Source organism: Pongo abelii, chromosome 21, assembly GCF_028885655.2.
Source record: "Pongo abelii isolate AG06213 chromosome 21, NHGRI_mPonAbe1-v2.0_pri, whole genome shotgun sequence".
In the NCBI taxonomy this organism is placed as follows: domain Eukaryota; kingdom Metazoa; phylum Chordata; class Mammalia; order Primates; family Hominidae; genus Pongo; species Pongo abelii.
In genome coordinates, this window is record NC_072006.2 from 41,759,016 (window position 1) to 41,774,647 (window position 15,632).

Sequence of the window (15,632 nt, forward strand, 5' to 3'; positions counted from 1 at the left end):
GGGAGAAAGGCTTCCCAGAGGTGGTGACGGGAGAAGGTTGTGGCCCCCATGATCTTGTCTATCATTATTTTAATTTTTTACTTGTTTTTTTTTTCTTTTTTTTTTTTGAGATAGAGTCTCGCTCTGTTGCCCAGGCTAGAGTGCAGTGGCGTGATCTCAGCTCACTGCAACCCTCCGCCTCCTGGGTTCAAGCGATTCTCCTGCCTCAGCCTCCCAAAAAGCTGGGATTACAGTTGTCCACCATCCCACCCAGCTAACTTTTGTATTTTTAGTAGAGATGGGGTTTCACCAGGTTGACCAGGCTGGTCTTGAACTCCTGACCTCAGGTGATCCACCTGCCTCGGCCTCCCAAAGTGCTGGGATTACAGGTGTGAGCCACTGCACCTGGTTGTAAGTTGCCTTATTTATTTATTTAAAAAATATTTATGTATTCATTTATTTTCAGACAGGTGTCTTGCTGTATTGCTCAGGCTGGTTTTGAACTCCTGGGCTCAAGCAGTCTTCGTGCCTCAGCCTCTGTAGTAGCTGGAATTACAGGCATATACCATCATGCTTGGCAATGTAAGTTGTTTTATTGTTATTGTATACCAGAATCCTAATAAAGAAAAAATTTCTTATTCTTCATGTGAAATTTGAGTGGGATTGTGGGCTAAGTGAAGGAGTTTGTAGAGCTATAAGGTACCCAGAGATATGAATACATGTTATTCTATTTCAAAATTTTTATTGAGGTATAGTACATACTCAGTAAAATATACACATCTTTAAATACAACTTAATGACTTTTTTTTTCCTTTTTTTTCTGAGATGGAGTCTTGCTTTGTCACCCAGGCTGGAGTGCAGTGGTATGATCTCAGCTCATTGCAACCTCCACCTCCTGGGTTCAAGCAATTCTCTTGCCTCAGCCTCCTGAGTAATTGGGATTACAGGTGCATGCCACCATGTTCAGCTAATATTTTGCTTTTATTTTTTGATAGAGATGGGGTTTCACCCCATGTCTGGCCAGGCTGGTCTTGAACTCTTGACCTCAAGTGATCCGCCTTGGCCTCCCAAAGTGTTGGGATTACAGGTGTGAGCCACTGCGCCTGGCCAATGACTCTTTATATATGCATATACCTGTGTAACTTTTACGCAGGTAAAGATAATGATTTCATCAAACCCGAAGGCTCCCTTGCACCCTTCCCATTCCACATCCCCCCAGAGGTAACCACCCTTCTGACCTCTGGTACTAATAGACCCAGTTTGCCTGGTCATGAACCTTGCATGAACAGAAACATACAGCATCAACTTCTGGGACTCATCATTATGTCCCCAAATCATAGGTAAAGTATGTTTTAAAACAACTGCTATTTGGTATCACAAAAGTAATACTTACTGTAGAAATGATATAAAAGCACAAATGAACAGAAAATGGTGGACATCACCTTTGTACCTGAGAGCTTCTAAGAGCATCTCTCTCTATGTGTTTGATAATAATAATTTGATGTGCCCAATGTAGAAATTCTGGAAAGTAAAAGACTCCGGCTGGGCATGGTGGCTCATGCCTCTAATCCCAGCACTTTGGGAGGCCGAGATGGGCAGATTGCTTTAGCTCAGGAGTTTGAGACCAACCTGAGCAACATGGCAAAACCTTGTCTCTACAAAAAATAGAAAAATTAGCTGGGCGTGGTGTTATGTGCCTGTAGTCCCAGCTATTTGGGAGGCTGAGGTGGGAGGATCACTTGAACCTGGGAGGCAGAGGTTGCAGTGAGTGGAGATCACACCACTGCACTCTAACCTGGGTGACAGAGGGTGACCTTGTCTCAAAACAAACAGACAAAAGACTCTTGGTTGCAACTGACACAAACTCGACTTCCACTGGCTTGAGCAAGATTCAATTGGTTGTGTCAAGTAACTGAGAGAACCAGGGGCTCAAACGATGTCTCTGTCTCTCTCCCCATCTTTCCCAGGCTTGGCTTCATTGACGCAAATGGGCTCTGTCTATGGCCAGTAAAGTGGCAACCAGCAACCCCTGACTCAACCTCCCACTTCAGCAACCCTAAGAGCATCTTTCTCTATAGCAATCCCAGGGCAAACTCTGATTGGCTTTGCTGGTGTCACATGTCCATCCTTGGGCCAATCACTTGGCTAGGCTGATGGGGGACTCTAAATGGTCAGCTGGAGTCATGGTGGGGCAGCGTCATGGTTACAGCTGCACCAGAGTCAGGGAGTTGGCGAGGGGAGGTGTTCCAAAGGCACCAGAGAAGGAACACAGAAAGAGTGTTGAGGAGACCTAACTAGGGCAGCTTTGTCCTGCACAGTCAGCAGGATGTTGTCCGGCTAGGCATGGTGGCTCACACCTGTAATTCCAGCACTTTGGAAGGCCGAGGTTCGTGACCAGCCTGAGCAACTTAGAGAGACACTCCTCACCCCGTGCCCCATCTCTACAAAAAAAATAAAAATTAAAATTAATTGGCCGTGGTGGCATGCATCTGTAGACCCAGCTACTCAGGGGGCTGAGGACAGAGGATCGCTTGAGCCAGGGAGGTGGAGGTTGCAGTGAGCTATGATCGCACCACTGCACTCCAGCCTGGGTGACAGAGTAAGACCCTGTCTCAAAAAAATAAAAAATAAATAAAAATAAATTGACTGTCTGCTTTGCAGAGCAGGACTTTCCTAAGGATAGGAGCTGGGACTTTTGTCTCCTTAGTGAGCTCTGACCCAGGTGTCTCAATCTTTGGTCCCATCTTTGTGCCTCCATCTCCTATTTTACAGGATCAAAAAAGCTTCAGGGCTTGAAAAATGAGGATGTAGAGAAAACAAACCTCAACAATCTAGTGAAAACCAGCTGACCGTGACTTCCTGTGTGCACCAGGCCAGCCTCCTGGTTGGGTCCCTGGCACGGCATCCAGCCCAGAGCCTGGCACAGAGATAGTGTTGTGGTAGAAGGCGGCACTAGATTCCAGAGGCCAGGCTTGGACACTGGGCCAAATTGAGGACTAGCTAAAACAGGTCTGGGATGGAAGCCCCTCCCCAAACAAAACATCTCCCTGTAAGATATGCTCACCAGTGCGCCAGGTCAGTTTACCATTGCCATGGCAACAGCTGGAAGTTACTGACCCTTTTTATGGCAACCAGTGGACAAACCGGAAGTTATCATCATCCTAGACATTTTTGCATCAACTGCTCCTTAATTTGCATATAATTAAAAATGGGTATAAATACGAGTGTAGAGCTGGCTCTAAGCTGCTACTCTGGGCACGCTGCCTATGGGGTAGCCCTGCTCTGCAAGGATCAATACCGCCTCTGTGGCTGCCTACACTGCCGCTTCAATAAAAGTTACTAACACAACCAGCTCGCCCTTGAATTCTTTCCTGGGTGAAGCCAAGAATCCTTCTGGGCTAAGCCCCAATTTTGGGGCTTGCCTGTCCTGCATCAGTGTCATCAGATGCTTGAATAAATGGAGGGAGGTGATAACAGCATTTATGGTGCACTCACTGTGTGCCAATCCTCCGTAATTCCCTGGACATCTTACTTTAGCCTCATGTGTTTCAGGCACTGGAGATTCCTCTCTTCCGGGGTATTACTTTGATTCCCATATAATAGGTTTGCTATTGTATTTATCTTACTTTTACTATTAAGTGTTTAGGGTGTGCAAGAGAAAAGATACCAGTTCTTTCTCCCGGAGTTTACAATCTAGTGGATGGGGAAACTGAGGCACGCACAGTTGCACAGAGCAGTGGGGAGCATGGGAGGTGGGTGGGTGTTCAGTGGGGGAGGCCATCTGGAATGAGTCTGGAGTATTGATGAGAGGGATGAGAGGGATCCCTTGAGCTCTGAGGTGGGCTAGAAGAGAGAAAGGGGTCTCAGCAGTGGCGTCCCCTGGTCTAGACCGGTTTCAGCCAGTCCAGGGCGGCCAGGGCTGTTCTTAGCCAGGCCCTCTCCCCTCCTCTTTCCCCCACCTCCCCTCAGCAGCAGCCGGCGCAGTGATTGACGCGGTAATTAGCGCGCGTAGGCACCCGGCTAATTGAGGTCAGGCTGCAGATTGCAGTGGCTGCTTCGCAGAGGCGGTGGGCGCGCGGGCTGCGCGCGCTCCCTCCCCCTGCAGGGCCTGGTGTGAGGACGTGGTGGAGCGGGGAGGCCCCCGCAACCCGCCCCCCGTCCTTTTTCCCTGGGGAGGACGCTCTCCAGCGGCAGGTGTCGTGGGGAGGTCTCCTGGGCCCTCCCATTTCAGGGGGATGGGAAACTTCAGACAGAGGGAAAGAGAGGGCCAGGGAGCCCTCCAAGGCAGGTTGAACCCATCTTGGACCCTGAACTCCTGGGGAGGGAGGGGCTCGGGAAAGAGCCCACGGGTGGGGGCGGGGGAGCCTTGGCGTGAGTAATTCCCCCTCTTTGAGCTTGCTCTCATTCATTCACACATTCATTCATTCAACACTCACTTATTGAGTGCCTTATGTGTTTGAAGCACTGGAAATAAAGTTGAAATAAAGACAGACGTGGTTCCGCCCTCAGGAAGCTAACAGACAGTGGGGAGATAAACGAGCTAATAGTTGCTATTGCAAACATATGCTGTAGAGAGACATTATCTGCAGGGAGGCAACTCAAATGGGGTGGTCAGGGAAGGCCTCTCTAGGGAAGGGATATTAGGGCTGAGACTTGAGGGACAGAACACACTGGGAATGGGCAGTGTGTGAGTGATGGGGGCAGAGGGAACCTCTTCTCTAAGACGGGGGACAGAAAAGTCCTGATGAGCAAGGGTCTCGGATGGACCTGTCATTCTGCAACTTGCTTGTTTGGACTTACGTAATCCTGAGATGAAGACACGTTGGTACATGTAGTTCTAGTACATTCATTTTGCCTGTGCTTTTTCTACCATGCACAGCTGGTTCTTAGGCAAACAGCAGTTCCAGAATGGTTTCTGAAACCCATACTGCAGAGGTGGTGTTTAGAGGATTTGGCTCATGTGGTGGGTGGGAGCAAGAAGGCTGACAGGGACTAGAGGTTCATTGCAGACAGCTAACATGGGGAGCATAGAGCAAAAAGGGAAAGATTTATCTAGCCTTGCAAATACTCCCCAACACTTACCAGCCTAAAGGAGCCAGGGAAAGGGGCTTGGGCTGGAAGACAGGAGGTGGCCTGGGTCCTCATCTCAGCTCAAACTCAGTGTAAAACTCTGGGGAGGTCCTTTTCCCTTTTCCATTTGTAAAATGGGTGTATGCGTGAGAATAAGACAAGGTTAGTCATTTCAAAGTGGTTTCCTGTCTGTGTTTTCTTAGATTCTGTTCTTGTCTCTTTGGCATCCATTAATCACAAGGCCAACATTTCCCCTGTGATCCAGAGCCCGTACTCTGAACCACTTTAAAAAATTTAACTCTCAGGACAGGTGCAGTGGCTCATGCCTGTAATCCCAGCACTTTGGGAGGCTGAGGCAGGAGGATTGCTTGGGCCCAGGAATTTCAGACCAGCTTAGGCAACATGGGGAAATGCAGTCACTATAAATAATTTAAAAATGAGCTAGGTGTGGTGGCACGTACCTGTGGTCCCAGCTACCCAGGAGGCTGAGGCAAGAGGATTGCTTGAGTCTGAGAGGTCAAGGCCGCAGTGAGCTGTGATTGTGTCACTGCATTCTAGCCTGGGCAACAAATCGAGACTGTATCTCAAAAAAATCAAATCAAATCAAATCAAATCCAACTCTTTTGCACCAAGGCATCATTTTCACTGTCCTAAATCAACCCAGGGCCAGGCACCAGACAACTACGGAAATCCCTTATGCTTCCCACCTACCAGAATTATTCAAACTATCCTCAAGCCATTTATCCTGCTTTGCCTTTCCCAAGGAAACCCGTAGGCTGTAGCTGCTCCTGCTCCTGCCTGCTGACCAATCCTGGTGATTCCCATGTGGCCCTGCATGGTGTGGCATGCCCCCTTGTCTTGGGAACTGTAAGGAATTAATTATTTCAATGGTATTAGCCTGTCCGCGTCATTACTCAGTCAACTTCATAAATTAAGATCTGGGCAGACATCGGTTTCTCAGATGGCTTTGTGTATGCCTTTGGGGGCTGTCAAGAGGAATGTGGAGAGGAGGAGCAGGCTGCCCTGAAAGATTTGGATGTGCGTGCCACAGGTCCCCTCCCTGGCCTCATGAGAGCTGTTCTCTGGGACATATATACTGTCACTTCTGGGGAAAGAGTTTTGCTGCTCCTTAAACTTCAGAAAACCTTGGTCCTACAGGCTCATCCATCTCAAAGATTTGTTCTGGCACCCATGTTGGTGCTACAGGGACAGAAATTCATCCATTTCTGTTTTATGGTTTCAAAGGGTTTCTTCAATTATTTGCTTTGTTGACTGAGGACACCTTGTGGACCAGTTATTTGCTGATGGCTCTCATGGCTTCCATTCTCTGCAGTTATTGTGGGGGCTAGAAGTCTGCAAACTACATTTGTCAGATGATCTCATCAGCTGGGGCCAGTAGGTTCTGCTAATGGGAGGTTCTAGCAAGAGACGAAACATAGCAGCAGTAGCAGTAGACAATTTCAGTTGACCACAGACAAGTGTGGGTTCCAGCAGGGTCAGTGGTTCCAGTGGTGACCATGGGAGTGGCTCCTGCTCAATGGCAGTGGCAGCACCTACAGCAGCTCAGTAGTGAGTGCTGGCCTGTGGGCCAAGCCTGGAGTGTACCAGCTTCTTGATAATTGGGTGCCACCTTCTATTCCTGTTTGCTCTTCTGCTTCTCCTGGCCAACAATTTGGTAATAAATTTTACGCATTCAGTCCCTCTCTGCTTGAAATATCTTAAGGGCCTTCTATTTCTCCAATGGGACAATGACTGATATACCTATATACCTTGGATCATTAGAAAGGTACGAAAAAGACCGTATGCTCACCTGGACATAAGTGCCATCTTTGGCAGCATTACTAGGAGTATAGTTCCAGGAGACCTAGGTGATATCTGGATTTCCTCTTTGCTGATGAGAGTCAACATGGAGGAGAGTACTGGGCTGGACAAGATTCTGAGGTTCTCAGTAATCCTGAGTGGGCAGCTGGGCAGTGTTGTAGCTAGTTAGAGGGTGCTATATTTTAAGTATTTGCCCCCTTAAAACTCATGTTGAAATTTAATTCCCAATGTGGCAGTATTGAGAGGTGGGGCCTTTAAGAGGTGATTGGGTCATGAGTGCTCTGCCTTCATAAATGGATTAATCCATTTATGGATTAATGGATTGATGGGCTAATGGATTAATGGGTTATCATGGGAGAGGGACTGGTGGCTTTATAAGAAGAAGGAGATCTGAGCTAGCATGCTCAGCCCCTTCTCCCTGTGACATTCTGTGTCACCTTGGGTCCCTGCAAAGTGTCACTATCAGCAAGAAGGCCCTCACCAGATGTGGCCCCTCGACCTTGGACTTCTCAGCCTCCATAACTGTAAGAAATAAATTCCTTTTCTTGATAAATTACCGAGTTTCAGGTATTCTGTTATAAGCAAAAGAAAATGGACTAAGATAGAAGGTGAGATTCTAAATCATCTTTTCTTATCTGAATTATGGAACCAGCCTCCTCGCTGGTCACCCTGCCTCCAGCTTTGTCCCTTCCAGGTCATTTTCTTTTTGTTTTTTTCAATCTATAGGTATTTTTTTATTAGAAAATAAATTAAGCATTCTCACTAGAGACTGAAGAAGGAAATTAACAATCTTACAATTCTAGAACAGGCAAACTTCATGATAAGGGATTCTTAGTTTTCAAAGTGTGGGGTGCTCTTTCGCAGATACGCTCTCGGGGTGGGAGCTGTAAGTTTTCCTCAGATATTTTACATTTTGTGCTTTAATTCTTGTTGGTACTCTAAATCAAATAAATACACAGTGTTCGGGATTATCTGGATGGCCATCTTAAATAACAGCGTGTCCCACATGATCATAGCCTCTGCAATTGTGCCTCTGATCCATGTGATACCAAGACCAGCTATGCTTAACTTTTCATATTTCTCCAATTGGGTCCTGAGACCTTTGACAGAATTGTTGAACATTTCCTATGAGATCTGTGAGAGGTCAAGGTGGAGAACACTGGTTCAGAGCAGTGATTCTCAAGGCAGGATGGGATGGGGTGGGGTTGAGTGGATAGAAGCATGTAGTTTGAAAAAGCACATTCAAAATACCCACTAATTTCAAAACACCAACTCCATAAAGTCAAGCAGTGGGAATGATTTCAGCTAATGGGCAGTGGCAGAAAACCAACTATGGATTCATCATTGTGGAGAAGGAGTCTGGATCAACGTAGTTGAAAAACACCGGCTTAGAGGTAGAGGCATGCCAACACGTGGGGAACAGTAAGAAACGTGTGCCAAAGAGAAAGAACAATTGAGGGTCAGTGAGTGAATCCTAGGCCAGAACTTGTCACAGTCTTCTGAAAGCCAAAGCACGTATCCGGAAGAAAACCAAGATGGTCCGTTAACCTTCTTGGCCCTGTGGTTAAGAACAAGTTGATCAACTTTTAAATACTGAGCCAAAAGAAGCAAAAAAGCTGTTTGTGCCCCCAGATTGATCCACCAAGAAGTGATGTCATCATTTGCAATGCCATCCAGCTCTTGAGGAGGGACATCAGTGTGTGGCCTGCTCTGTAGTTACTGCAGAACTCCAATCTGCTTTAGCCAAGTCAGCAGTTCCCAGCTCTGTTGCATAGTGACTAGATCACTGCATCTGCCTATACAATCTTTACCAATAAAGACTCGAGGCACCATTCTTGCTCCCATGAGCTGTTTCACATAATGTTGAATCTCGTTGGTGTGGTTAGTAGCTGCAATATCGACAGCTGCTACTACTACTTCCCGAAGCCCCTGTTTGATGGGCAATTGATTGAGGATCTCTTGGGTCTTCCAGCAGTATGGGCAGGTGGAGTTGATGAACACAACCACCTTCCCAGGCTGGATTTTGCAGTTCACAAACTCTTGAGCCATGCCGATGGGCTGTGGTCTCCCTGGGAGGAATCCTCAGTTGCAGGTATTGCTTGGGGTATTGAGCTCATTTATTTTCTTCCTTCCTTCCTTCATTCTTTCCTTCCTTCCTTCTTTCCTTCCTCCCTCCCTGCCTCCCTCTTTCTTTCTTTCTCTCTCTCTTCCTTCCTTCCTTCCTTCCTTCCTTCCTTCCTTTCTTTCTTTCTTTCCTTCTGTCTTTCTTTCTTTCTTTCTCTCTCTCTCTCTCTCCCTCCCTCCCTCCCTTCCTCCCTCCCTCTCTCTCTCTCTCTCTCTTTCTTTCTTTCTTTCTTTCTTCATCTCACTCTGTTACCTAGGCTGGAGTGCGGTGATGCAATCACAGCTCACTGCAGCCTTGAACTTCTGGGCTCAAGCAATCCTCCCACCTTGGCCTCCTGAGTAGCTAGGACTACAGGCATGAGCCAACATGCCTGGCCAATTTTTGTATTTTTTATAGAGACAGGATCTTGCCATGTTGCCCAGGCTGGTCTCTAACTCCTGGGCTCAAGCAATCCTGTCTTGGCCTCCCAAAATGTTGGGATTACAGGCATGAGCCATCATGCCTGGCTCCTCCCAGGTCATTTTCCACGTATTGAACCAGAGGGTCTTTCAAAAACATTCCAATGGAGCACCCTTCCTGCTAACCCCTGTCCCAAATCAAGACCCATCAGCAGCTCTCTGGTGCTCAAAATTATAAACTTGCTATTCCAGACCTTTACTAACCTGGCCCCTATGGAACTCCCCAGCCTCTGCATGATCTCTCCTTGCCTTGCAGGTTATCATCTAGCTGCTCTGAATCACCTGCAGCCCCCTGAACATGCCATGCTCTATTTACTCAACTGATATTTATTAAGCATCCACTGTGTGCCTGACAGTGTTCTAGGCATTGGGGAATTGGCAGAAGACAATTCGGCCAAAGTCTCTTCTTTCAAGAATCTCTCCTCCAGGCCTTTTTACGTGCTGTTCCCTTTGTTTGGAATGTACTTTCTGCCCCGTTTCCCATCCCTTTTCCTCCTTTCACCTTGGTATCTGCCATCTTCAGAGCTGAGATGAGGCAGCACCTGCTTAGGGAGTCTCCCTTGACCCCAACCCCTCTCCCCAGACTGTTTGGATATTTCCTTTATGCTCCTACAACCCCCCAGCTCCCTGAGCTTCCTCTAACCCAAACATGGATCTCTGAATTGTCACTGTTGGTTTATACTCCTAGAGTATAGAGTTTAGAGCTCCTTGAGGGTGGGACCATGTCTGATTTGGATCTGTGTCCCTAGACTTAACAGCGTCCAGCATGTGAATTTGTTGAGTGAATGAACGAATGAATGAACAACCATGGACTAGAAAAGCAGGAAACATTTTTTGGAGGGAAATGACCATGCAGGTCTTGAAAGGGGCACCCGAGATCGTTCCAAACAGAGATCAGAGGACTCAGGGTCCTTGTTTCCTCTGGATCCCATTATCCTCAGCCTCAGCAACCAGGTGCTTCGAGATCTGCTCCTACTGGCCTCTCCAGCCCTATTTATGCTTTCTCAACCCAGATCCAGCCCTTTGAGCCAAGTAGGATTTCAGATTTGGGCTCAGCCAGATCCTGGCTGTGTAAACTTGGAAAATAACTCCGCCTCTCTGTGACTCAGTTTTCTCATCTTTAAAATCGTTTAGATCAGGGGTCCCCAACCTTGGGGCCACGGACTGGTACGGGTCCATGGCCTGTTAGGAACTGGGCTGCACGGCAGGAGGTGAGCATCACCACCTGAGCTACGCCTCCTGTCACATCAGCAGCAGCATTACACTCCCATAGGAGCACGAACCATATCAGGAACTGTGCACGTGAAGGATCTAGGTCATGTGCTCTTTATGAGAATCCAATGCCTGATGATCAGAGGTGAAACAGTTTCATCTCAAAACCATTCCCCCACCCCACCACCATTCTGTGGGAAAATTGTCTTCTGTGAAACTGATCCTTGGTACCAAAAAAAAAAAATTGGGGACTGCTGGTTTAGATGATTTCTGCCTCTCAGGGCTTTTGTGAAATCTCCAGGCAATAACCCATGTAAAGCACGAGCCTCAGGGCTGGGGCCGTAGTCAGCACTCAATGAGTGGGTGCTCTTATTGTTATTGCTTACGCTGAGAGCTGTGGGGAGTTATGGCAGCTTTCAGCAGGGGTGGGAGTCATGGGGTTGGATTTGCTCCTCAGATCTCCAGAGGGGGCTCTGGGGAGGACGACCTAGACAGGACAAGACAGAAATGGGCTGGTGCAGGCTGGTAATTTACACAGCTCTCAAAATCAGATCATTAATGCTTTTGGCCAACGGCTATTGTAAAAAATTTAGAGTAAAATAAAAAATACAATATAATCTTCAGAGTAAATTATAAAACACAAAGCAGAAACAAATTAGACAGGCAATACAATCTCATTGAAGCAAACCAGTTTTCCCAGGGACAACTCTGAGCTGGGTCAGAAACCACTTCTTCTGGGCCCCATAGCACAGAACCAGGTGATAGGAAGAGTCACAAACATATGTGTGGCTTCTAGGGACTTGAGTTTCCAGATTGACTCTCTCTTTTGTTTAAAAATCAATTAAAAAGTTATTGCAATGCAGGGTGCAGTGGCTCATGCCTGTAATCCCAGCACTTTGAGAGGCTGAGGTGGGAGAATCACATGAGGCTAGGAGTTTGAGACCTGCCTAGGCAACAGCAAGACCTCATCTCTACAAAAAGTTTAAAAATTAGCCAGGTATGGTGGTGCGTACCTTAATGCCAACTATTCAGGAGGCTGAGCTGGGAGGATCACTTGAGCCCAGGAGGTCGAGGCTGCAGTGAGCTATGATTGTGCCACTGCACACAATTAAATATTCAATTATTGCTAAAGACATAAGATGAAAAAGTCTCCCTCCCACCCCAGGCTCTCAGTCTCCCTTTCACCAATAATAATGTATTGTTTATCTCACCTGAAAATTCCCATCCCTTTGCAAGTCCAGATATACACAAATAATTCCTTTGTTTCCAATACAGTTAATACTTTACGCCCCGCTTTTTTCACTTAATGATGTGTCTAGGAGATTTTTCATATTAGGGTTTGTTTGTTTGTTTTTGAGACAGAGTCTCGTTCTGTTGCCCAGGATGGAGTGCAGTGGTGTGATCTTGGCTCACAGCAGTCTCTGCTTCCTGGGTTCAAGTGATTCTCCTGTCGCAGCCTCCTGAGTAGCTGGAATTACAGGTGTGCGACACCCCACATGGCTAATTTTTGTATTTCTAATAGAGACAGGGTTTCCCTGTGTTGGCCAGGCTGGTCTCGAACTCCTGGCCTCAAATGATCCACCCACCTCAGCCTTCCAAAATGTTGGGACTACAGGCATGAGCCACCATACTCGGCCCATATTAGTTCTTTTAACAGCTGTATAATAATCCAGTATATGAATAGACCATAATTTACTTAACCAGACCCTACTAATGGATATTCAGGCTGTTTCTTCAGTGAGTTTGTAAGAGAAATTTCTAGAAGTGAGGTTGATGGTTAAAGGATACAGGCATTCTTGATGTTGGTAAATGTTTCCAAATTACCCGCTTTTAAGGGGACACTATTGATGCTCTCTCTAGAGCCCATTGGATCTTTTACAGGTTTGGGGTGCTTCCCTCGACCTCTGTGTGCTTTTTTTTTTTTTTTTTTTTTTTAGACAGAGTCTCGCTCTGTTGCCCAGGCTGGAGTGCAGTGGCATGACTTCAGCTCATTGCAACCTCCACCTCCTGGGTTAAAGTGATTCTTGTGCCTCAGCCTCCTGAGTAGCTGGGACCACTGGTGTGGGCCACCATGGCCTGCTAATTTTTGTATTTTTAGTAGAGGTGGGGTTTCCCCATAATGGCCAGGCTGGTCTCGAACCCCTGGCCTCGAGTGATCTGCCTGCTTCAGCCTCCCAAAGTGCTAGGATTACAGGTTTGAGCCACTGCCCCCGGCCACGCATTGTTGTAAGAGAAGAGTTCATGCTTGCGACCTTCGTTGGAGGCCTGTTCTTCAGCTACTGGAGCTGCCTTGTCCATGGAATGAACCTAAAATGTCTGGCTGTTAAGCCCCACCTTGGGGGACTTAGTCAACAACGGACTGGGACAGGAGTGTGAAAGCCCAGTTTCCTTGCCTGGAGACTGTTTTACACTCCAGAGCTCCCCATGGGATGTGGCTGAGGCTGGGACTTTGCTGAAAGTTTCACAGGGGTAGGCGTACACTCTAAGATGGCCCTAAGGGGCTTGCCTCCTGGCACTCACACCCTTGTGTGATCCCTTCCCTTTGAGTGTAGGCTGTGATGTGATGTCACTTCCAAGATTAAGTGATACAAAGACCATGGCAGGCTGGGCGCGGTGGCTCATGCCTGTAATCCCAGCACTTTGGGAGGCCGAGGCGGGCAGATCATGAGGTCAGGAGTTGAAGACCAGCCTGGCCAACATGGTGAAACCCCATCTCTACTAAAAATACAAAAATTAGCTGCGCATGGTGGCGGGCACCTGTAATCCCAGCTACTTGGGCGGCTGAGGCAGAGAATCTCTTAAACCCGGGAGGTGGAGTTTGCAGTGAGCCAAGATCATGCCACTGCATTCCAGCCTGGGTGACAAGAGCAAGACTCCATCTCAAAAAAAGAAAAAAAAAAGACTATGGCTTTTGTCTTGGGGTGGCCCTCTATTTCTCTCTCTCCCTTTCAGGGCTGTCTCTCTCTAGGGCAATCAAGCTGCCACGATATGATATGATATGATATGATATGATATGATATGATATGATATGATATATGCTATGATAGGATATTATATGATATGCCATGATACTTCAGCCATCTGAAGTGGCAGGGAACTGATGTTTCTGGCCAACAGCCAGTGAGGACTGGAGGCCTGTCCACACTCACAAGAGTGAGTTTAGAAGTGGATCTTCCCCAAGTTGAGCCTTTGACTTTTTGAGACAGGGTCTTGCTCTGCTGCCCAGGCTGGAGGGCAGTGGCACAATCTTGGTTCACTGCAATCTCCACCTCACGGGTTCAAGCAATCCTCGTGCCTCAGCCTCCTGAGTAGCAGGGATTACAGGCATGCACCACCACACATGGCTAATTTTTGTATTATTAGTAGAGATGGGGCTTCACCATTTTGGCCAGGCTGGTCTTCAGCTCCTGATCTCAAGTGATCTGCCTGCCTTGGCCTCCCAAAGTGCTGGGATTATGGGAGTGAGTCACCACGCCCGGCCTCCCAGTTGAGCCTTGAGGTGATTGAGCCCCAGCCAACACCTTGACTGCCCCCTCGTAAGATACCCTGAGACACAACCATTCAATGAAGCCACTCCTGGGTTCCTGACCACAGAAACTGAGATGATCACTGCTTGTTGTTTCAGATGCTAAGTCTGGGCTAATTTGTTATGCAGCAATAAATAACCAATGCATCTTACTGGGCTTCCTTCCCTTTCCTGTCCTGCCTCCCGCACTTTCTCGCCAGTCTTCACTGGGAGCACTCTTTTTTTTTTTTTTTTTTTGAGATGGAGTTTCACTCTTGTCGTCCAGGCTGGAATGCAATGGGGCGATCTCGGCTCACTGCAACCTCCGCCTCCCGGGTTCAAGTGATTCTCCTGCCTCAGCCTCCTGAGTAGCTGGAATTACAGGTGCCTGCCACCACACCCAGCTAATTTTTTGTATTTTTTTTTAGTAGAGATGGGGTTTCTTGGCCAGGCTCGTCTCAAGCTCCTGACCTCGTGATCCACCCACCTTGGCCTCCCGAAGTGCTGGGATTACAGGCGTGAGCCACTGCGCCCAGCCTGGAGCATTCTGTTAATACACCACTTGCACAGATATCCTTGTCTGCTTCTGGGGAACCCAACTCAACACACTCCTATAGTCTTGTGCTAATATACATTGTTGGCTTTTGGAGGGGGAGGAGCTGTTTTCCCCATGGCTTCACCTACACCATGCACATCAAACTTTTACACACAAATATAGCCTCGAACTGGACAAGCCAAGATAACTTTAATCCCAAAGAGAGTTCCACAGGGAGGTCTGGGTTTTGGGGCTGCAGTCACTGACCCACTGCCACTGACCCGCCTGCAGCACCTCCTGTACATTCCCACCTCTCTGACTTTGCTTAGGCTGGACCTCACCCTCACTTCACCTGCCTATCTTGTCATCCTTCCCATAAGGCCCAGATCCTAAATACCTGTCCTCCAGAGCATCTCCTGACCTCTCCATCTAGAAGTGATGCTTCCCTCCCCTTGAGCTCCCTTCACCCTATGTGCCTCCCTCTGATGGCTTTCTGATGGGTTTTACCCATCAGGATACCTTATCATTATTTCTGCTCAAGTATTATCTCCCTGCCTGCACAAAGATCTCTTTGCAGGCTGAGATCCACCTCCCTGGAAAGTGGTTGGTACAGAGAAGTCGTGGAGACACTGTGTGAATGAACACCCAGACTCACGGATGTCCTGGTGGGCCAGATGGCAGCCATCCTGAACTCCCTAGTCTCTGTCTGCCCCACACCCAGCAGCCCTCCTCACTCATCCTCCTCCCTAGCATCCCTCAACCACTGTATTAGTCTGTTTTCACACTGCTATAAAGAACTACCTGAGACTGAGTAATTTATGAGAAAAAGAGGTTTAATTGACTCACCGTTCTGCAGGCTTCACAGGAGGCGTGACTGGGAGGCCTCTGGAAACTTACAGTCATGGCGGAAGGTGAAGGGGAAGCAAG

The 15,632-nt window shown here is 47.7% G+C and overlaps 1 protein-coding gene across 1 annotated transcript; it reads right to left on the minus strand.

Moving 5' to 3' along the window:
* Positions 1–8,586: 8,586 nt before the first annotated feature.
* On the minus strand, positions 8,587–9,099 carry LOC100449892 (glutaredoxin-1-like). The gene has a single exon (XM_054542258.2). It carries the CDS (start codon positions 8,917–8,919, stop codon positions 8,587–8,589), a length of 333 nt encoding a protein of 110 aa, XP_054398233.1. The 5' UTR covers positions 8,920–9,099.
* Positions 9,100–15,632: the final 6,533 nt, after the last annotated feature.